General features: G+C 40.8%; 1 protein-coding gene across 1 annotated transcript in view; it reads right to left on the minus strand.

Annotated features, from left to right (window-relative positions):
* Positions 1-977: 977 nt before the first annotated feature.
* Positions 978-24,815, minus strand: part of LOC117540261 (complexin-1-like) — a 70,900-nt gene continuing 47,062 nt past the window's right edge. Inside the window, exons 3-4 of the mRNA XM_034206849.1 lie at positions 11,968-12,146; positions 978-4,806 (exon numbers count right to left, since the gene is read on the minus strand). Of these exons, the coding sequence (XP_034062740.1) occupies positions 4,612-4,806; positions 11,968-12,146 (374 nt within the window). The 3' untranslated portion in view covers positions 978-4,611. The remainder of the gene's footprint in view (positions 4,807-11,967; positions 12,147-24,815) is intronic.

Raw genomic sequence — 24,815 nt, forward strand, 5'->3', positions numbered from 1 at the left:
GATGGAGGTGTCTCTGTTTGAGTAACTGGTGGAGCATAAATCACTCAACATCTGTTGGTGAGAAAGACTTTGTTTCCCCCTGCTCAGCGAACAACATGTGCTTATTGAAGCTTGACAGCAGATCAAAGTTGTTAGGCAAATGAAAATACTTATTTATGTACCGACTAAACCCTTAAACACATTGAGAACAATTGTGCCTTTTTATTGAACAAAGTCGTACTGCAAATAACATTGCAATGACAACTAACCTTTAAAAGTGATTTAAGTAAATACATGACAAGCTGTGCACAGTGCATGCTGAAATGTAAGCCTGCAACCTTTTGAAAGAACCTCATTTAAAATGCAAACCAAATCTCTGACAAGCAACACACCGGAAAATGTCCGAGCATTATAATCAACTAATTTCATTTTAATGTCGGCCTCCTTTTTGAGCTGGAATTAAACTCCACTCTGAAGTCATTGCCATCCCTAATTCTTTCTTGGCGTTCCTCCATTATCTTTTTTTGTGGAATGGTTTGATATAAAAGGTTATCACAGAGCCACTTATGACAAACACATTGCTGTGAGAGAGACGCTATTTGCTTCACTTTGATGTCCCTGCGGTTTACTCACCGTGACACCAGTCTGTTTTTTAAAAACCCCTCCAAATACGATTTGAATAACAGTGTTTTCCGTTTACAGCCCTTTTTGCTTTTATTGAATAGATGTTGAAATTCCTTTTGAGAAAAAGTTTAAAAAAAAACACAACAGTCACGTTGAGATGAAAACAGGATCGACTGACAGAAACATCAACATGTGATATACATTGAAGGTTTTGTTGCACATATATTTCTCTAACGAATGCCATGCAATTGGATCCTTCTGACAAGTCAGGGATCCCAAACCAGAAATACACCGTACGTCACTACCTCTGCTTTCATGTATTGTTTTTTCCTCAGGAGCAGCAGCCCGTTTGAATGCAGAAACACAAGACGATGAAAAATTATATGAAATCACTTTATTCTCAGAGTGTGCGGTGATTCCACTTTTGCAGGAAAGTTACAGACTGAAATATCTGTCTAAACGGCATGCAGTGAGGCTTACAGGTGGAGCTTTGAAACACAGAGAAGACACAAAACGATCATCAACGACCTTGCCTACATCGCACACCATAAGCATGCATACATTTTGTCAACAAATAGGGAGGGTGGGAGAGAGGGAGGGAGAAGGGTGAGAAGATGTTCGCAGTTCAAAAAGAATTCACCAACTCAAATGATCTTTATACAAAAATAACAACCACCAGAGGACGGAAACAGGACCGGTTACAGACAAGGAAAAGGAAAAATACTTCACAAGAGTAAGCATCTTCTTAACACGTACAAAACAGAGAAAGACAGATGCAAGGAGAGAGAAACATCAGACAGTTACATTCAAGTCACATCAAAGGAGTAATTTTTTCATATATTACAGGCAGTTTTTAATTATATTAATGGCTGTATGAGCGGCACAAACAAACATTGATGTGGATTTCTGACACTGGACGACTACATATTGATCACGCATGACTTGGGCAGTTGATTTGGGATGTATAAGCCATTAAGAGCGCAATCAATTGGCATTTACAAGGTTTGTGATGGCGTAGGTGTATGAGATGCAACGTGTGAGCTAACTTCAAAGCACACCAGTTTGGAAAAGACTCTTTGGTGGCCTGAAGAAATGCACACTGATAATGTTAAACGTTGTGTCACTTGGAAAGTCCTCTACTTGGGTTAACTGGGCAGTTATCTTAGCTTTCTGGAATATTCTCGGGTCAAACAAAAGAGAGATCATTCATAAATAAACGGTTTGTGTAGGCTTGTGAAACCCCTGGCAATGAAATTAGAGTTCAAGGCTAATTATGCTAACAGAAGGCTAGTCATGGTTATGTCTATGCTAAAGTACCTGAGAATTAAACAAAAATAAATAAAATGCAACCTCTTGACTAAATCTACTACTACCAGTACTATTCTTTGGTTTGATTGGAGAACTGCTCTGATAATGGGAATGTGGTTGATGTTTGATTTCAAAACCGCTAACAACAATCGGGCACCAACTAGCTGCTAACGCACTGAACGGATGCTAGCAAAGGCAGTTTACAAGTACAATAAAATCACAAGAAGTTCAATAAATGTGCCGTATAGGAGACCTTGGATGTTTTTTTTATATTTTCAACACGATTACAGAGATCACAAAGCGTTAAAAAAAGCTACGTTTCCCTCGTCTATGCCACAGGAATGCACAAGTTCAGTGTTATGTTTAGCTTGCTGAATAAAAACAGTGATAATGTGGCAAAAAAGCTGATTTATAAAACCTTAAATCACGGCTACTGTGCTCATGTGAATCACAAAAGCATTTTCTAATAAAGTTGTTCCACAAAACTGATCTCTGCTAATAGCACATTTACGCTTTCCCTTAAACTTCAAGTGGGATTGTTTTTCTGTACGTTGCGGCTTGACTTGGTCGAGTCATGAATCTAATATTTGATTCATTCTAGTGACTATATTTCAGGTTATAACAACATCCATGTTTTTGTGTCATCATGATGTAGGCTAACCAAGGCATCGACTGGGGTCTACTGTAAATATCTGTGGTACCAGAACGAGTCTGGAGGAATGTCAGAAATATCTGGAATGTTTTAACAAGACACCGTGGAATGAAGGATAAATAAAAAACAAGGCAAATGGATAAACATTTTCATTTTATCCCCCCTTTAAATGTGTGCCATTTATCAGCAGGACAGACTGGACTTAGGTACTGTAAACATTTTCTATTGTACGGTCATGACGCTTTCTTGCAAAAGTTTTCTTTATAAAGCCCCTCGTTATTTCATCTAAAGTATTTTTTGTGTATTGTTTATTTCTGCCTGAGTGGCACAGATCCTGCTTGTGTTCAGCATTCTTTAATATGTGACTAAACATTTTTTTTACGACACGAAACAAATCATCCCACCTTCCCCCCATTCTCTTTTTTAATCAAATATGTCAACTCTAAAAGGCTTTACGGCCCGTCCACACTACAGCTTCAAAAAAAGCTTGGAGCTGGGCGTGTCTGAAGCTCGACCAACAACCATTCACATGAATCTCCCGCCCCTGACACACAAGCAGCGGTTTGATTGGCTAGAGCTTGTACTGGCATATGATTTGATTGGCTGACGCTTCCACCGAAAGCTTCAGAAGCTTCAAAAGTTGAACATTGCTCAACTTTTGCAGCCTGAAACGCCAGGAAAGCTCCGCTCTGCTTCCCACAATGCAGTTCGGCGAAAAGTGACGTCACCCCATTCAAAGTGAATGGGCAGACGCGTTGGAAACCGTTTTTGAAGCTGTCGAAGCTGTAGTGTGGACGGGCCGTCACTGTCACTATGCAGACACGTTAGTGCCTTTTAATGCCAACGAACACATTTAGAAGTAATTTTAAAACACACAACAATGAAGATTGTCTGTCATTGCTGATTTGGGACACGAATCCCATCAGTTCAACTAACGGACACAGCACAACTTCATCATTTCGAACGATATATTGCACTATTGTCACTGTCTGTTCACATATAGTGTGTTCACAACGTAGTTTGTGAAATTTCTTCTTTTACAAAAATTGATGGAAATGTCAACAAAATTAAATGAAAAAGCCTGGTTTAAGACGTACACGTCCTACTGCAGAAGCAGAGCGAGCCACGGGACATTAAAAACACAAACAAGTGCATTTATAATTTTCCTCACTGCTTTGAGACAAACATCATGTATGGAGAACATTTATAGTTTTTCCCATGGAAGAACATTTCAGAGTCAATTATCGCCTCCTGTACATGGTGGATGAGATGTCAATTGAATAACAATGGAAAACCAGTTATTGCCTCAAATATCAATGTATTTCACTTCATTAAAACAAATGAAATGGTATCCAAATGTGTACTTTACTTCACAAAAGTTGACTGCATGCTTAAACAAAAAATAACCAAAAGAAAAAAGTCTCATATCAAATGAATTCCTTCACTTTCTGCGTTTACACGTGTTGTTTGCAGTGTACCACATTCACGATACACCTTGGACAGTATATGGGGTGAATCCTCACAACGGAGAACTAATAAAAATGTATTTATATACACTATATGTATCAAATATTAGCAAGAACAACAGAACAGGAAAATTCAATCAAATTTTGATATGATTTGGATAATTTCTTAAAAGTTAAAAATATGGCTTATACTCTTAGTGATCTTGTTATGTCATATTTCACTCATATATAATTCTCTTTTTTATAACCCGAGGCTATTTACAAACAAAAAGGGTGGATGATGGGTGATATCTGATCTTGTTTTGAAGTGCCTGACATTTTGAAAACATGGCAGAAGATTTCCCTTGAGTTAAAAAATCTCTGTAGGTGTTACATTCTCCTAATACAGTAACGATGACATTCAAAAGCATATATCACCATCCGAGATCAGCTATTTAAAATCAAGGGTAAACTAATGCTATGTTCTCATTTACAGGACACTTAAAATTGAAAGGGTGGAGAAGTGACTGCAGATTTTGAGCGGGGCAGGGATACGGCAGTTGTGTTGTGAACATTTGTTATCACATTTCCACCAAAACACTGTTACTTCTTATTGAACATATCCATGAGCGGGGTCGGGATGAATTTCATGACCGTGTCCACGATGCTCTCCTCTTCCTCTTCGTCTCCGCAGCCGGTCGGCACCGCCTTTTTCGGGCGGGTGAGGCTGCCCTCGGACGCCTGCTCCATCGCAGCCGCTGCCTCCGCCTCCTTCTCCTCCTTCTTCTTGATGCCATACTGCGTGGAAAAAGGGACCAAGAAAAACAATCAGCGATGTAAAGCCAAGCCCCCAGGAAGTGCGCCGGACTGTGAGGAAAATATTCGTAGTGGCCAAACAGCGGTACTACATTTTCCGTATCAGTCCGTGACGTCACTGGGCCCAGAAATACTTTTTCCCATTGACTAACATTGGAAAAGAGACGTCTGTAAGTCAGCGGATAATTTTTTTTTAACTGAATTAACTACCCAACACGAGCACTTTTATAACCTTTAAAAGAATCATTAGGTCCTTAAAGTTGTAAAATGCACTAAAAGCTGAATCCAGATGTATTTTCTCTCCATTCATTCTGCTGAGCCAAGAGCGGGAGGCGGGGCTTAAGGGGAAACTCAACGATCCCACGCTGTATCCAGTTCTTATTATACATCCATGTGTAAAGCCCATTAAAGTAAAGGATTATTTGTTTTCTTATTACACATCTGAGTTAAATACTTGATTCTGAGGTTGCTGCGCTAACAGACCGTTGCTAAGGAGGATCAAGGGACTTTGTGAAGCCATGACAATCTACATAAAGAAGTCAGCTGTGGACCACTAACATTAGTTTTCCTCAGAAAACAAAGTGGAATATTATTTTTTAAAATATATTTGTGGAGAGCTGGAGACTTTGGATTCATGATGGCTAAACTGTCCCCAGTAAAGAAAAGACAAAGAAAATGGTTGAAAGACAGAGTGCTGGACATCAGAGAAGACAAACAAGAAGTAAACACTAAAGGGAATACTGTATGGGCTCCGTGTTTAAAGACTTATCATTCCTGATCACATGTAGATGTTTCTTTTTTTAATTAAAGACTGGCTTGCTGCACATCCCTAACTTAACTGAAACTAATGCACCAACACTTATGATGGTATAGCTTCTTTTTAAGAGGATGCACCTGCAGGTTTCTTGCTGTTTGTAATTGCACTCATTAAGTCGCTTTGGATAAAAGCGTCAGCTAACTTGAATGTAATACCATTTCTTTCTGAACTATTCAAATTGAGGATGCAAGCTTTGGCAGCAGTAGAGGTGAGTACGGCAGCATTGGTGTAGCAGGGCTCAATGAGGAGGAAGTCATATTTAAACGGACCTACTTATCGAGAGAATGGCCGTGATTGGTGTCCGACTGTTTCAAAACAATGATGCAATCAGCTGACTTTCTATAACCTGAGTGTATGACTTCTGTGTCCTATATGAACGACTGTAATGCTTCATTTAACTGAACGCTTTAATGCTACGTTATTTCCCTGGAGCCACAAGACTCTTAAGTCGTCCTCCTCCTCCCTTAAACCACCTTAACCTTGCAACTCTGAAATTAACTTAAAAGTTTTAATTTCTTTCTCTTGGGGATTCTTTGAGGAGTTAGATGCCATGACAAAAATATGATTTCCTTACAAACCAAAGCTTCTTGATTTCTATGTTTAGACTACGGCAACAACTTCAACAACAGGAAGTCTCGTGCTTCTTAACTGCTTAAAATGCAGATGAGGTTTGATATGATCATTTCATGAATGCTTAATTAGTTGAAAGTGATTGGTACACCTGAAAAATATTTCTTAATTTGCATGAATTAGCTACCCGGCTTCTTCCTCATTAAGTTTTATCACGGTCTACTGTAGCTGTTTGGGTCCTGAAGAGCAGCAGTTACAATCCATTCCTGCAATTAGATGCAGAGCTGTCGCTGAAGAGACATTTGTTTTTTTGTTCATGGGAGTCTTTACTGCTCCTTGGTCCAATTTGACCCTTTCATGATGTTTTATGTTCCAATTACAGGGAGAGGCACACCACACATTTTAATGGACAATGCTAACGATTAGCGCACAGACCCCTGAGCCCCAACAGACTTCCATTAAATCAAGAGTGTGTTGAGAGGAAAAAGAGCACAAAATTACAATTTCCCAACCAAAAAAACAAGACAATAACAGCGGGGAAATGTGTTCACCAGCGCCTTCATTGTTTCATCTCTCTGCAATACTCAGGAAATGGAAAAAACAGCTTCAACTAAAAACTTAAAAACGAGTGAGCGCTAATGGTTTTTCATTAAAACGATATCACTCTGTTGGCACCATAGATTAAACATATTACTTTTCCTGCATGTTTCTCCTAGCAAACTAAGCCACATGTAAATCCACAATAAATACATTTCCACATTAAATATTTCCTTGTTTTTAAATAGAGGCGAAGTCCCGCCCATCTACTTCCGACCCATGGGACCTTATTTCAGAAAAAATATGTATTGAAGTCAATGGAGAGAGAAGGATTATCTTTCGATCCCGTTTGAATTGTGCCATGAATTACACGAATAATGTTTGTCAATTTAAAAGATAATTTCCATGTCAAAAAAGTCACAGTTTGTCGTAAAACTGTTGAAATATAAGACTATGAAAAATACGCAACTAGAAAGACTACAAATCCCAGAATCCCAATCCCGCATGCTGGCTCTTACGTAACCGACTAACTCCCCTTGTGTGTATGTACAGCTCTCAACATGCCCAGACTTGGAGTGATTTTTACCTCGTTTAATACTTTTCGCCTCATTCTGAAAGAAAGAAGTGAAATGTGCCAACGTGACGGCCGTCTTGGTGCGAGACCAGAGTTGTAGTTCATTGAGCGTTTCACACAAAAAACGTGTTACTTCACAGTTTTACGACTTGTAAAATTATCTTTTAAATTGACAAACATCATATGTGTAATTCGTGGCATAATTCAAACGGGATCGAAAGATAATCTTTCTCTCCCCATTGACTTCAACACATAATTTTTCCGAAATAAGGTCCCATGGAGGTCCCCTGGAGAGGGAGGGACCTCGGCACTCAAAAGCCCAACATTAGCCGCCTTTAGCTTAGCGGTGGTGACGTGAAGTCATGTGACCGTGCTGTAGTTCCTTTATAGCCCAACATTAGCCACCTTTAGCTTAGCGGTGGTGACGTGAAGTCATGTGACCGTGCTGTAGTTCCTTTATAGCCCAACATTAGCCGCCTTTAGCTTTACGGTGGTGACGTGAAGTCATGTGACCATGCTGTAGTTCCTTTATAGCCCAACATTAGCCGCCTTTAGCTTAGCGGTGGTGATGTGAAGTCATGTGACCTTGCTGTAGTTCCTTTATAGCCCAACATTAGCCGCCTTTAGCTTAGCGGTAGCGACGTGAAGTCATGTGACCTTGCTGTAGTTCCTTTATAGCCCAACATTAGCCGCCTTTAGCTTAGCGGTGGTGATGTGAAGTCATGTGACCTTGCTGTAGTTCCTTTATAGCCCAACATTAGCCGCCTTTAGCTTAGCGGTAGCGACGTGAAGTCATGTGACCTTGCTGTAGTTCCTTTATAGCCCAACATTAGCCGCCTTTAGCTTTACGGTGGTGACGTGAAGTCATGTGACCGGGCTGTAGTTCCTTTATAGCCCAACATTAGCCACCGGAAAGGGAGGGACTTCGCCTCTCTATAAGCCATCTTCTTGACAGTTGAGCAAACTCCATTTTGCCGTTAAAGCCCATTGGGTGCAATTTAATTCTTGGATTGGACCTCGAATATAGAATGACTTTAGAATTTTAATGATTTTAATTTTGTCTGGACAGGCAGAGACACTTAACCACTAATGATCAATATCTGTTTGAACATTGCTTGCTTTATTAAAAATAAATATTTTATGAATCTTGAACTCTGTGGTTGTCCATGGTATGGTGCTGTGTTCATTTGAGAGCCTGGAGGCGGAGTCAGGTTAAAAACGATATCACTCTGTTGGCACCATAGATTAAGCATATTATTTTTCTGTATATTTCTATTAGCAAACTAAGCCACATGTCCAGGTAAATCCACAATAAATACATTTCCCCATAAATGATTTCCTTGTTTTTATCTAAACCATCTTCTTGACAGCTGAGCATTTTGTTATTTGTGACCAGTTTTGAGGTTGTAAATAAATTATTATTTTTGGCAACCTTTGTTGAAACTTCCTTTCCTTTTGTTTCAAGAAGGAGCCAGCTTGTAACGACCTGAACAGATGGAAACAGGATGATATTATTCCCTTACTTCAAGCGAATTGGAAGTTGTAATATCTAGTTTGCTTTTGTTTAGATTCTAGATTCAAGGCTTTTATTGTCATTTGTACACAGCTACAGTGTAGTTATGAAAATGAACGTCTTAGGTCACAGGCTCCTCCAACAGTGCAACAGTATGTTTAACAGTCTTATAGCCGGTGGGATGAAACTGTCCCTGAGTCTGGTGGTTTTTAGATGTAATGGTTCTGTGTCCAACACCTTAAGTATAGTTTGTGCACGCTTGGTCTTAGTCTGAGTGAAATCAATAGAGTTGCACTGTAGCGGAGCACAGGAAGGTCAGCAGGTGGAGGACGGCTGATCTTGAGGCAGAGATGTGGAAAATGAGCTGGACTCCTCCCTGACCTCGCTGCTGCTCTCACACGGAAACCTTAATGGGATCCTGGAGCAAGACATATCTTAAAGTGTCTTTTCCCGCTGTGAAGGGTGTTTGGGGGCAGTATGAGCATCTGTGTGTTTTCAGAGTGGAGCACTGGAGGAAGGTTTGCCAAATGTGTTGATTCAAGTCTGCATCCAGGTCAGAAATATCTCATGTCAAGGGAAAATCATCCTTCTGTCAAGATGCTTCTAAGAAATGTCTCCAAGTAAGATAGGTCAAAGCAAGCTGACGAATAACAGCAGCTCATTTGTGGTTTGAAAGCCCCTTTAAATCTGTTTTAGTATTTTCCTCAACACTGAATAACAAGCGTTCATCGTGCAGACGGTGAGACCGTTTGGGGTTAGTCCTTCACCCCCTATTGGCTAATAAGATGCTGCTTTCTGACACTTGGTCTTAAATTGCCTCCTCAAGAATAATGTATCAGCAATGAAGGCAAAGCCAGGTCAGGATATAAGACTTAAATCAATGCAGGCAGCATTCGATCTGCAGGAAGCCGCAGTTCTATCTCTGATCGTAATCCAGGGCATTTTATGGCTGCTATAAACGCAGACCAGTTGAACGAATTCCCAGTACATTAATTATTTTATCTCCATGCTTATACTTCAGCTATGGCTATCATACATGCCTCTCCTTTTCAATCATTTTTAAGTTAACATGCGCTGTTCCTATCTGTAAACTACTGATTTTATTCGACTGATTTTTCAGGATCAGAATACCTTATTTATCCTAGGGGAAATCTGGGTTTTTGGACAGTTGATCGATTTTAAAATAATACTTAAAAAAGAATAGAATTCAATAAAATATGGAAAAATTATGAATGTAGGAATTAGAAATAAAAGTAAAAAACTTAAAGTTAGATAAAATAGAACAATTACGTTCCACATTTAAAAATATAAAACACAAACATTAGAATGTGTACATTAAAATATATAAAGTGGTGTTTTCATATTAATAAAGATATAATGGCTTAATACCAGATTATTGCTGGAAATATACAGTAACAATGGTTTTTACACGTGCATTTGAATCTTTTTGCAGATTATTATTCCATCATTGAGACGATTATAATCCATCCATGTTTGGAATCATTCCTGTAAAAACATCATCATTAGAAACTTCACATCTTTGCAATTTGACTCGTAACTTCAACATCAGACAGAACAGAGATGTGTGTTGTGATTGTTTGATGGATATCTCTGTATCTCCTTCTGCTCCCTGTTTGTTCTCTGATTTCCCAGCATGCCGCTCTGTTTCGTTCTCTTGCAATCTGTCTTGGTCAGTCTTCCTCTCACACTCGTTCCTCAGTAACAAACGCGTGCAACACTTGAAGGGAGGATAGTCACGCTTAGTCAGCCTCTCTCCCTGTAATCAAACACTTCCCAAAGACATGCTGTCACACTGCTCCATCCCCATCATCTGTTTTATTTCACTGTCGCTTCAAAAAGATTCCCTGGTCATCAGTTTGAGGATCAGCTCTGTATTCAGAAGGGGCTACACATGGAAAACTTAGTTTGAAAAGCCCTCAAAGTGTGCAAGTCAAATATTCGTGATGTCAAGAGCAATATTTGACCGCAGGCTGCAGGGGCTTTGATGCCATCAGTCAACATTTTATTACGGATGAATTAATCAGCACGCAGGAATTTATCAAAGAAAAGAAAGTCTTGGCGAAATAAAAAAGGGTCAGCCAGACGAAATCTCTGTGATAAGTTTTGGACAGAATTTCATCCGATAACTGAACTGCATACAGAACCAGTCTGCAATGGTTTAGAGCTGACTGGATACATGACAAAGGGGAATTATCTGATGTAAGATAGTTCACTTTTTCCTTAAACATAGCAAACCAATGTCTTATCAATGAGTGTTTATATGTAACTATATATTGGCCAATTAATTTCGGATAAAACATGTGATAGAGAAAGTGAGGTTCTTCTGGTTATCCAAATAAACTTCAAACTTTTGTCAGGATCCCTTGGTGTCACATGTCAAACCACTGGGTAGACATACACCTTAAACTATGATTATTGACTATTGCCGCAGTAAGCAAGTGATTAAGGAGGTCAAATTCAAACAAAATTGGTTAGGTTAAGTTAAATGTTCTGGTTTTGGTTAATATGTACATTTGACGAAGAGTTTTGGTTTACAGGGAACACAAAAAGTCAGGTTTGTTTGACAAATCAATCGAACTTCTTCGGACTTCTCGCTCCTTATTATTCATCTCCTGATTCTGGAGCAAAAGCCCAGTGCTTCTACATAGACGTAATACAAACTCTTACGGTTGCCTTGTGCATCAGTATTCGGGCCATGACAAAACGTTGGTATATGAATCCCAGGAAATCACACCGGGCTTTTCCAAAAGGGAACAGGAAGCCAGAGAAATCGACCTCTCTCCATGGCGGTGTAGGTGAAGAAGTCAATGTCCTTCTTACTTTTAACATCACTATACCATCACTATTTGTTAAGACCTTGAAGCAAGCTGCTGTGTCTGTAAATGCTTTGGCTAAACTTGGTGTATGACTGTGTGTTTTAAAATTGTCTGTAACTGTGCTGTTTCCATTCTTGGGCCAGGACTCTTTTATCTCAATGAGACCTATCCTGGTTAAATCAAGGTAGACGAAGACTGTTTCAGACGCTGCCCGAAGACTCACAAAAGCAAAACAACGATGTTATCTCTGTTGAATTGTAACCATGGTTAGCTGTATGGAGGTATTTGTCCTTACCTTATCTCTGATCCCCTGTCGGATGTTTTCTCTCTCTGCCTCCATCTTTGCGTACTTGCCCTTCCTCTCGTCCTCCTGTTGCCTCAGCGCTTCTTGCCTTTCTTCCTCTTTTTTCGCAGCGTCAGGATCCTTCTCCTCCCCCTCCCCACCGAGCATCTTGCCCATGTCTTTGGTGGCCCCTGACAGAGAAAGAGAAAGACAAGTTAGAAATGAAAGACATGTCAGGCAGAAATCCTCTAACAGGTGACACCTGATAGATCTCTGTTGCTAAGCATTTGCAGCACACGGTGGTACAGCGAAGATTTGGATAATTCAATAGACATGGCTTTGTATTTCAATCCTCTTTCAGGCCGGTGAAAGAGCAACACGATCTGTCCTCGGATGAACCAAAGTGTCTTTGTGCGACAATAGATGGAACAAGAGGTAAGCGCCACGAACATCAGCCCGGGATAAAAGACACCGCAATAAATTATTAGCAATTCTCTTGATTGCCTTTGTGCTGCTCACTTTGGCCTTTGCTATCTCCAACAGGAATTACCATCCTCATGTGAAGCGTCCACTCGGACTAAAGGTCAGAGCAGAGAACAAAAAGGCTTCAAGTGCTGTTGAAAGGTCCTCAATAATCAAACAATGGGCCAAACTCTGCTACTGATCTACGTCCACTGTCTGCACTTGTTAGATATGCTCAACAAGAGATCAAGCTATTTGATTTCATAAGTTAAGCTCGGTCGCCTCCATATAGGACATGAGGAAGGTTGCAGTCGCTCTCCCCTTCTCCTCTGGCTGCATGTGTGCATCATGTCTCTGTCTCTGTGTGAGGCCTGTGTTCTTGTGAATTGTTAGATGTGCTCCAGTGTATCTTTTTGTGTATTGGTTATTTTAGTTTGCGGTGCAAGTTGGCTGGTGAGCCCGTGTTCCTGTCTTGTTCATTAAACGACTTGTTCGTTACTCAGAGATCGGTTTTCTCTCCTTTCTTGTCGTGCTTGGTCATCCTTGTGTGTTGTTACTTCCCTTTGTACCCCCTAGATTTAGAAGGGAACGTAACACCACACAATACAGACTATTAGCAATAACCTTGCTATGTGCAGTATGTACTCTTTTGCTTCCTACTATTGTTATTCTGCTGCAACTTCACTCAGCAATAGTGCAATATCTGCGGTGGCTGACGGGTGCAAACGGTGACGGCCCGTCCACACTACAGCTTCAAAAAAGGCTTGGAGCTGGGCGTGTCTGAAGCTCGACCAACAACCAATCACATGAATCTCCCGCCCCTGACACACAAGCAGCGGTTTGATTGGCTAGAGCTTGTACTGGCATATGATTTGATTGGCTGACGCTTCCACCGAAAGCTTCAGAAGCTTCAGAAGTTGAACATTGCTCAACTTTTGCAGCCTGAAACGCCAGGAAAGCTCCGCTCTGCTTCCCACAATGCAGTTCGGCGAAAAGTGACGTCACCCCATTCAAAGTGAATGGGCAGACGCGTTGGAAACCGTTTTTGAAGCTGTCGAAGCTGTGGACGGGCCGTTACACCCCATTAGGGTAAACACGCTGCAGTTTCAAAAAAGAGGTGAATATTAAAACCCAAATGTGCTATAACAAAGGAAGAAACATCTTCTCCAACTTGACAACAATTGCGCAGAATTTTGAAAACATTCACTAAGTTGATGAAACATGCGCAGCGTTTACTAAAAGCAATGCATAAATGAAACGTTGAAAAATGTTTCTACCGTAATATCGACTAAATAGAAAATCGATGAGACCATGTAAGGGTTTCATGTTCTTGGAAATGGAAACCGACAAACACCTTACTGATGTTTTACCCCTTTGCACCTAAGCAAACGTTATTTACAATTTCAACTGCAAAGGCAAACATAATCAATCTCTTAAAATGTTAGTTTATATCAAGAACAAAAATCCCTGGAAACATAGGAATGAACTGTGGCGAAGCTGTCTCAGGCGCTACCGTCATACTGTATTTAAACTCCTTTCCTGTCAGTGTGGAGCATCTGGTGTGCATGAAATGACATGCTTCATATGTCAACACACAGCTGGTGCGTTCCTGCACTTTATCTCATGGGAAATGTAATGTATGTATAGTGCCAATCCTGGATCAATTAAATCCTCTGTGTGGAGGACGGCTGTACAGCCCATCTCATGCAGGAGTAAACCCTAACCCTCGGTCGGATTTTAAGATGTCTAAACTTAATCATGATGTACCCCAACATACTGTAACACGCATGCACAGATGTTGTTGGTGTGTCAACACAGTTTGAGCTGTCATAGAATCGGATAAAAACATTTGCTACCATTCACTTACAGTTACAAAAGAAAACAAAATCCACAGGGAGAAATAGGTTCCTTCAGAGTTAACATATTGTTTGTTTGTTTGGGATTTTTTAGCCTTTGCAGACCATTGACATACACAAAAACCTTTACAACACACTACAGGAAAATCCCAACAAAGCATTATAGGGTCTCTTTAATATAAATGCAGGTATTAGTCTTTTGAGTACAGCACCGTAGTTTAAATCAGCAAGTTGCACGAGTTAATCTCGAGTGTCATCCCGAGTGTTGAGCTGCTCCCGAAGTGCTTTTGAACGACACCTCTACACAGCTGTGTGCTCTCACCCCAGAGGCATTAGTTCTTCTCTCCAGCTCAGCGACTGGAATCATCCGGAGCTCAAACAGTGGCCCAACGAACCCTGAACCCACCACCCTCCACTCACTTCCCACTCGCTGTAGAGAAATTGATTTAAATGAGATCTGGACCTCCTGGAGCCCACTGGGCAAATTTGAAATAGTCTCTCCGTGCCTCGACTACAGCGAACTTCAGCGCCTCTGTCTGCTCCCCGTTGCTGTGCTGAGCCTCGCAGAATCTCTGGAGGAAAGACTCAAAGACACGGCCATCTGCTTCAGCCGTGAAATTGACGAGACAGCGGTGACTTTGAGGTTCTTGGCTGCAATCCGAACTTCCTGTGTTGACAGACCAGGACTAACCCCGGCCCTTAGTGACTGCTAATTAATAAAGAAATATGTTGATTTTTTTCTGTGTTTTCATTAACTCCTTAGTGTGTAGAAGACATGACCAGTTAACATGTTAAGAATGCATTACATTAAAGCTATGTGAATATAACATGGAAAACAATAAGTTGCAGGATATCTAAATAAAGAGTCTGTAGTTTATCTTTCCTTACTTTTCTCTTCAAAATCAAAGTACGGAGTAGTTTTGGCCGGTGTTTTCATCCTGTCTATCGTCTCCGTCTAAATGCTGCGCTCCACTTTTATTGCTTATAAATAATTGATGAAAGCTACTTTACCTGCTGTGAATAATTAATGAAGACTGTCTAAATATAAACGATGCTTTCATCTGTAGACATGGTGTCCTCATATCAACCCTGACCAGTCTCATCTATATACAAACAAATTGGAAACAACTTTTTTTCTCCATCTTCTTGTGAAGCCTGACCTCCTTGGAAGGGATGAAGATACATTGAGCTTTCATTTGTAACTCAGTTTCTCTGTACAAGCAGAACCGTATTGATTTACTCTCTTGCATTAACACTTATTATATGTGGGCGCCTCTGAATAGGAAGAGTGAGTAGATGTGTACCGGACTGATACATTTTTACAATAACTTTTTGCAAACCTACTTTCTTCGACTACAAATGAATCAGATAACTACAGTATCATTATTATTCTTGTAAAATACCAAAACAACTAAAGAAAATGGACGCTCCTGATTTGGAAACTTCAGCATGAGGGAAGCTAATGCTAACTGTCATAGACATTAACCAGTTCAAGAGGAAATACAGAGAAATTATTTTCTCGAGGGATGGTGTTTGACTATGTGCATGTGTATATGTGTGAGTATGTAGGTGTGTATATCTATGTGTGCATATATGTATATCAGTGTATGTATGTGTATGTATATGTATATATGTCAATCAACAGGTAAAGCAGATTAATAATGCATAAAAATGATAATTATTGCAGATTATAGAGTATAAATAAATCATTTAGGGACAAGGGGGTGAGATTAAATACGTTATACTTCTTCTCACTCCTTTTCGAACACTAGATGTGGCACTGTTTATGTTGCTAATGCTGTTGTTGGTGTAAATGTCATTTTTTGTTTTGATTTCTCTTACATGACTATGCACTGCAACATTTGTTTTGTAATTATTTATTTTACTTGTTTGAAATAAATGAATCAATCAACTGTCCCGAACCTACACTTGCTAATTTGATTAGCCTCATTGAAAAGATAATAGAAGAGACCCACCGCTATTCGACCATGCTTTGAACTGTCAAGTTTGAAACTTCACTGCAAGAAGTGGACTCAATAACTACTACTCTGAAGATCATCTGTGAAGAGCTACCTATGAGCATCGATAGAGACATGATAGAGTCCAACAGCCACCGCCAACAAATACAAGTAATGAGATCCCGGAGGAAACCGAGATGCCCCCATTTAGGGAGGTCCTTGTGTTATACAATATCACTCGACAACTTTTACAATATGTTAACCTTGTTGTCTATCTATGCTTTGACCCAGGCTGAATGGGTTGTAAAGCTTCCCTGTAGCTTTGTTGATGGAGATTTTCAAAATGCATGTAAAGCAATCTCAACAGAAGTAGACTCTGATGGATAATATCCCTCATCCCTCCGAGTAACACGTTATTCTTCTGGCCAGGGAGAACAGTTAAACAAGTTTGAAATTAAAAGTTGTTAACCTTTAGAGTCGGCGGATCCAAATGAAAAACGGTCCTCCATGATCACAAGAGAGTAGAAAGATATCTTACGGAGCTCAAACAAGATATGAGGCATGATCTAATGTCACCTTTTTATTAGAACTGCCACCGGTATTGAACTGTCTGCACAATAACAGGTACAAGTAGGATATTACATTACATTAATTTGACAATCGGTTTAATCTTGTTTCATTACAATTATAAAAAGAGAAGTATGTTCCGTGGAAATCATCCTTAATATCAGACGGATACACGTATTATCTCGAGGTCTACTGCTGATGATTTGTACCTCTTTGTGACTGATGCCGCTTTATCTCTTGTATTTCACATGTTGCAGTGTTTCTACAGAGCCTCCGCGTGACTAATCTCGATGCTCAGGGATAATTAGCTCGTCTGATTGTGACAAAGTTGCCGTGCAGGAGCGTGAGACAGTTGTCGTTCCCAAAAGCTTTGGTGCCATCAAACGCTGCCAGCTGTGGAGTCAGGAAACAGAAAGCAAAGCGAGAAAGCTCCAGAGGAAGAGCTAAGCTGCCTCGTCTATGTTTGGAAAAACATGGTCCAAAGTACTTAATTAGAAAGCACAATAACTATCTCATCCTTCAAGACAATGTGAAGACAACTTGTTGATTTCTTAATATGGTAGTAAAGGAAACTGTAATGAAATAATTTAATAGAGTTCTACAACACATGATTTAAACTTAGCAACCAGAAGGCACAGGAGGGCCTAGAGGAGGGACTAGAGGAGGAACTAGAGGAGGAACTAGAGGAGGAACTAGAGAAGGGAACTCGAGAGGGGACTCGAGGAGGAACTAGAGGACGAACTAGAGAAGGGAACTCAAGAGGGGACTAGAGGAGGAACTAGAGGAGGAACTAGAGAAGGAACTAGAGGAGGAACTAGAGAAGGGAACTAGAGAGGGGACTCGAGGAGGGACTAGAGGAGGAACTAGAGAAGGGAACTAGAGGAGGAACTAGAGAAGGGAACTAGAGAGGGGACTCGAGGAGGGACTAGAGGAGGAACTAGAGAAGGAACTAGAGGAGGAACTAGAGAAGGGAACTAGAGAGGGGACTCGAGGAGGGACTAGAGGAGGAACTAGAGAAGGGAACTAGAGGAGGAACTAGAGAAGGGAACTAGAGAAGGGAACTCGAGAGGGAACTAGAGAGGGGACTCGAGGAGGGACTAGAGGAGGAACTAGAGGAGGAACTAGAGAAGGAACTAGAGGAGGAACTAGAGAAGGAACTAGAGGAGGAACTAGAGAAGGGAACTAGAGAGGGGACTCGAGGAGGGACTAGAGGAGGAACTAGAGAAGGGAACTCGAGAGGGAACTAGAGAGGGGACTCAAGGAGGAACTAGAGGAGGAACTAGAGAAGGGAACTCGAGAGGGAACTAGAGAGGGGACTCGAGGAGGAACTAGAGGAGGAACTAGAGAAGGGAACTCGAGAGGGAACTAGAGAGGGGACTCGAGGAGGAACTAGAGGAGGAACTAGAGGAGGAACTAGAAAAGGGAACTAGAGAGGGGACTCGAGGAGGGACTAGAGGAGGAACTAGAGAAGGGAACTCGAGAGGGGACTAGAGAGGGGACTCGAGCAGATACACCCAAGAAAAAGTCCTTCTAGGAAGACGGCTGTGCTGAATGAGATCTCATGCAAAGACTGGAAGGAACAATAAACAGCCAGGAGACTAACGATAACAATGAAAGAACATCGACTCTCTTTGAACACAACTGTTCAAGACATAAACTTGAAAATGGTCCAAACGCAATAAAAAGCCAATCACATTTAAATGAGAGGAGACAAGCCTTCAATAGAGATAAACTAGGAAATCACCAAATGTGCGAGACATCCCTTCAGTCCTTCCTCCGAAGCCACTCCCTTGAAATGATCCTATTGAATAAAAAAAAATCTAAAGGAAAGTTAACAACTAACTTGGGAGTTGTTAGTACTTCCTGTTGTCAAGACTGTGTTGCCGGGCAACGACTGTGTGTACAGGTAGGCAAACAGGTCAAACATCCATTGATTGGACGGACTTATTATCAACAGTCACAGGATCAAGTCGTTAGGATTCATCCTGTTTGCACCATGAGTATCCGTACCAAAGTTACTATTTAAAACGTTTTAGAGGCAGTTCACAAAACACAGAAAATGTCAACTTGAAAAATGAAGTTGTCATCTAGACTCCTTCATCTTAATACCTTTATTAGTCCCACAGAGGGGACATGTGCATCGTTACAGCAGGAAAGAGCCACAGACAGCTTAATGTTACCTATGTTAAGAAAAAAGTACTAAGTTATGATAAAATAAAAAATATAATATTAAAAGTAAAAGAAAAATACTTTCCAAATACAAATCATGTAACAGTTCTTAGGATTTAGCAGCCAGGTATATATTACATATGTATATAATAATGTATATATTGCACATATATCTTAAATGTCCAGAACACAAATTCATGCCAACATATCCATTGCTGTACTTCACAGCAAACCTAACATTTTGTTTAGTGTTGCCACAACCTAGTCCACCTTGCTAACTTATTACAGCTCTAATGGTACATTGTAGGTCAGCTGAAGCCTGAGGTCTATTTTAAAAGTAGGAGAAGAGTGACTCTGCAAATACATCACATAGACATTTGGAGGTAATGGATGGTCGGGTCAGAGGATGGATTAGATTAGACAGATACATTAAAGACTTTAGATTTAGAAACATGAGGAGAGTGGAAGTGTGTGTGTGTGTGTGTGTGTGTGTGTGTGTGTGTGTGTGTGTGGCTCTGATAGTTGTTAAAGAATGAGAATAAAATGTACATCCCTTAATTCTTGCTATGCATCTGTGCAAGTGTGATGTGTGTCCCCCAGCATCTGTGCACTGTCGGAGCTGAGACTATAATCTAGTACTTGTCCTCCAGGTGCATTATAAGCTACCACCAGAGTGTTTCAACTTGTGTGTGTGTGTGTGCAAGAGTTGTGTGTTTTGTACTGATGGACGGGTAAGACCACAGGAGAAGAGGCCCCTGTGGAGCCCAAAGGCACACGACGAAGGATGGAGAGAAAATGAAGACAGAGAAAAACAAGGACAGAGGAATAAGGTTAGCGTGAAGGAGAGTGAGGACGATGTTTCCACTGCACGGCAGCATTAAGAGCGATTGATAGAGAAAATGAGTGTGCATGGAATAGGAACAAAGAGTGAGAGAAATCTGTAACAAGGACAGATGAAAAGAGCAGAGGGGAAAGAGTGAATAATGGTCGAAAAAGAAGAGCCAGTGAAGGGGAACAAAGAAAATTGAGAATGGTGATTGAATCAAGAAATCCATATCAGAGAAGAGTTAAGAGGAAGAGAAAGAAGATACAGGGAAATTGACTGATAAAGACAAGTGGGAGAGGGCAATGGAAAACAGGATACTTCAGGAATAAGAGCTAAAGCAAGAGAGGAAACAGCAGGACCAGCTCAAGGACTCTGTGTTCCCACTCCTCTATCTGTCACCGGCCCTCAGCGGGACCCCAACCGTCCAAACCTTCATCATCAGCCTCCTGCCCCGGGCTGGGAGGAAGGTGGTCCCAACACCAAGACAGCAAGAAACATCGGGACTGCTGGCAGAGAGCAGGCTGGACATATTGGCTGAGCTCTTCTGTCTCTCTGAGTTGCATCTCAAGTCTTAAAGCTGTGAATACATCAAATCTCTTCTTAACCCTTTATAGGGCACTATTAGGTTAACCCTAACCCGTTTCAGGCCTCTGCTGATTGGTCAAATTCCCCAATGGCACGCTCTGTGGCGTAGAGTCATCTTCGCTGATTGGCTGGGAGAAAACCACATGCTTCTCGACCTCACTTAGTTGCGGGGGGGACGCCATGTTTGGTGTGTGAGGAAGTTACCCGATAAAGGGTTAACCTACCTAACCCTAATTAAAGCTACGTTTATGTTTTACTGCACATTTCTGTGGGGTTAGAGGTTTGAGGTGCAAAAAGCCGTACTTCCCATTTTACAATTGCAGCTTTTACAATAGTACCAAATCCGGCTACTCGAAGCCGGATTTGTAAAAAAGTCAATCTGGACCTGGGTTAGGAAAACGTTCAACTTGCAATATCAAGCCTGTGCAAGTCTGGAATTGTAAGAGGGGCAGAAATGGCACTTTGTCTTTTTTTAGGGTTGTGTTTATATCTGATTCTGCTTTTCTAACAAAAGTAGCAAGTAGATGTTTTAGGCCAACGAGCTCTGATAAAGGCACTTTTCACCACCTTATCATTACATTCAATGTTATTTAGCTCACGCTTGTTTTTGCTAATTATTTTACATGTTCTTGTCATGCAACAAAAGAAAGTAACATTCAAGGAAATCCATTAGTTAACACTTATCTTACTGTTAAATATTACTCCATGATATATTCTCTTATTTCCGTGTACTAGTAGAAGTAAAGTGTTCTGCTCAAGCACACTTTGAACCCCACACACTACGAATGCACAAAAGGACAAGGCTCTGGCCGTTTCTCAATGTCGAGTACACCTGCTGCAAAGCCACTATTTCAATACGTCATCGAGTGGCGCCGAATGCTGGGCATTTAACAAGCATTTAAACAGTCCTTCGGCGCCACTCGATGACGTAGTATACTTTTAATAGTGGCTCTGCAGCAGGTATACTCGACATTGAGAAACGGCCTCTGTGTCTTGCTCAAGGGCACTTGAACTTGGCACCACTCAGCTATAAAATAATCTTCCCCTGGTGAGCTTGTCAATCTTGAGTGATGCAAAAGCAATTTTCTGCAGGCTTTCTCCTCTTCCCTTACCCAAAGTGTTGTTAAAGCTCTCAGAGGACAGCAATGTTCCAAAAAACCAAGCACAGACTCGCTGAATCAGTCAATAGTTGTCAAGGGCCGCAGAGACAGCTCGGTGTGAGAAGTGACTCAGTGCTGCGTGAAAAGAAACATTTGTTACATCTTTCCAAGGCCTGACAAAGATAAAGCTTGGTGTAGGAGTGGAGACACAGATCTTTAAAAACATCTCAATGCATCTGAGTGACCTTTAAGAAGTTAGATGTCAGCGGGTTTTTGTCACTTTATATAAACACCCACACAGAGCAGGTTGGTTTCTTCTACCTCAGCAACACCATCTTTTCATTCACTCGAGGCAATTTGAAAACCTGCACACAGGCTTATAATTAAACCTGAGTGTGTGTACTATGAAGTCAAATAGAAAAGCTTCCATAGTTGTATTTGGAAAGTCAACTTCAGGAATTTGTTCTTAAATGTCATGCTAACGTTAGTTTCTTGTTTGTAGCCTGGTCTCCTATGAATAATAATCCCATACAAAAACACTGCGTTGTCAATCAGAACTAATATACCCTAGATTATGCTTGTTTTTGAAGTATCACAAATACATTTTAAACAAGTTCAGCGGACACCCAGGTAGACCCAATCTGTTGATGTCCCATTCACCATATGGTACTGTATGGTGTATATATGTTAATTTAATATATACTGTGATTTTTACTACACTTAAAGGTGGGGTAGGTAATTTCGGAGAAACCAGTTCGAGTGCGCGAGAATTTGAAAATACACAACCGGAAAAAATCTGCCACTTCCTTACAGAGCCCCTCCTCCAACACACACGAACGCGCACATGACCAATGAGGGCACGAGATAAGTTTGTGCCCAGATGGCAGGCTGACAGGCAGGTAGGCCATCCAGTTACTTTAGCCGGGCCGACTCAGATGATTGGTCGTGCTTTTTACAGCGCCACGGCTTCCACAAATGACATTTTTTTTTGTCAAAGTTGTTAAGAGCATTCCATGGAGTTCCATGCAAAAAGTGTATCTCGAGCCGGTTTCTCAAACTTACCTACCCCACCTTTAACCAAGTAGTTTTGTTGATTTTTGTTTTGTTTAACGAACTTAAAACATAGTTGAGAATGGAGTTGAGTTTTATGGGAAACATGTTTTTATTTTGATTTCATGTAAGCCTCATACTGCAGAGAGGCACACTAGCCCAAAAACATACTAATTTAACTCTAAGACTGGGGTTAACTAATGTATTTCCGTGTGTGTTGCTTCCCTTGTTGCAGGACAAGTTATGATCGTTGAAAGGACTTAAGCTTTTTAATGAAACGGGCCAAACCTGGTTGGCCCTAATGTTTTTGTTGGATTGGATTTATCCTGTATTCTTAAAAAGAGGATTTAAGGAAATAAACCAAACCTACATGAAAAAGTAACATTTACCAGGGGACAAAACTGAGTGTGACCCTCAGCAGCAAGAAGTGTGTCAGTATTTGAAGTATTTGGCAGAGCTGACGGAAACGCAGGATGACTTTTCATGTGCTGGAAGTGAAATGGAAAAAGGACCCTCAGCAACACACCCCAGTAAATCTCAGGGGCAGATGGGGAATATAGAGGCTGGAGGTACATAATGTCTCTGCTTTATCATCCGTTCACAACCATTATCATCGAAAGACAGCCTCACAGGGTCCAACCTTGGTGAGGGACGGGACACATTTATCAGCTCTGAGGTTGGCACCAAGGACACACACACACACACACACACACACACACACACACACACACACACACACACACACACACACACACACACACACACACACACACACACACACACACACACACTTTTACCCATTGATTTCTTAGTAATACGTGCAGAGAAGATGAATGACACCGTCAATCATGAAAATAAGTAAATAAATCAAATTGGACACGATATAAGACAAGTTGATGATCAGATGATGAAGAGCAATGACTGATAAACCTTATAAATCATTGTGAGCTTTGTAAAAAGAATCAAAATGTAATCGTAAATCATGTCCTTCAAGGTTTTTAACCAAAACATACAATACATCAGACAAAAATACATCAAAAAGCAAGCATTTCCTCTCTTTTGAAGTAAGATTGACTAACAATGTCACTTGAGCATTCACTTTCATCGTGATAATCATTGGCTCAGGGATATCTAGCTTAGTGTTGAATGTAGGTCTGATGGCTTCTCCTGGCTCTTCAGATAAGCGCTGCTGTAGCTCTAACAACCCGTGACAGCTCGGGGTGGCACTATGGTCGCGTGCCAGAGAAAATGGAGAGCAATCGCACAACTTCATGAGCAATTAATCTGTATTCACTGCAGAGATGAGTCATGGAGGCGACACAGTGGCTCCTCTGGCGACACCAGAGTCACGGAGGAGGAGGAGGTGAAACGAGGGCTATTCACGGCACTCTTTTCAGGAAAAAGGCTCATCTGGAATCGAGATTTTTATTTGAGTTCAACAAACCCTTTGCTATTATATTATTAGTGAATGTTAAGGTTAGAAACGTTAGTTACTAAACATCATTTCTTTGGCGTTAGACATTGCTGTTCCATTTTCACTATGTAGTTACCGCATTAATAAAATAAAGCACTTTCGAAACGTTTGAGAATGTAAGTATGTCACAGTAGAGGCACAATAAACACATATCAACCTGACAATGTGCATATTGTGTCCTGTTTAGGGAAGCAGTAAACATCATAACGGCCGAATGAAGGGATCTTTATTTTCTGTGTCGAAAATTGTAGCTCAACATGTAATTAAATGTGATGGTAGTGAGTGATGTTTGTTAGGAGTGCTACAGTAAACGCAGAAACTGCCACATGAAAAACTAGAAATATGAATTACAGTAAATGGCAAATAGGGGGTTTCATGCATGCATGTATTGACTTCTACACACAATCATGAATGCATGTATTGACTTTAACAAACACAAACAGCTTTGATGTTTAAGTATACATTGATTTGAGACTTCAATGGACGTTTGTTGGTAATTGCAATCGTTACACATAAAACAACCTTGGTGCTTGAGCAGAATAATGAACATCTCATTGCTTCAAGGCCTATAAAACAGCTGTGTTCCTGACCAACATGTCTACAAAGCACGGTGGATTGTTTCCCCCCCGCAGGGATCAAAAAGGTATCCGACAATACTTTGAAGGCATAATCTCACACAGGGTTTATTGAGGCTGTGTCTGGTTTTCTGATGCCTGTATATCTGTAGCTGACAGGAAACATGGAGGAATACCCTGCTAGACGCATCATTTGTGTGAGAAACAGAAGTATTAATGCAGATTTTCTCAACATAAT

This window comes from Gymnodraco acuticeps, unplaced genomic scaffold (assembly GCF_902827175.1).
Source record: "Gymnodraco acuticeps unplaced genomic scaffold, fGymAcu1.1, whole genome shotgun sequence".
NCBI lineage: Eukaryota > Metazoa > Chordata > Actinopteri > Perciformes > Bathydraconidae > Gymnodraco > Gymnodraco acuticeps.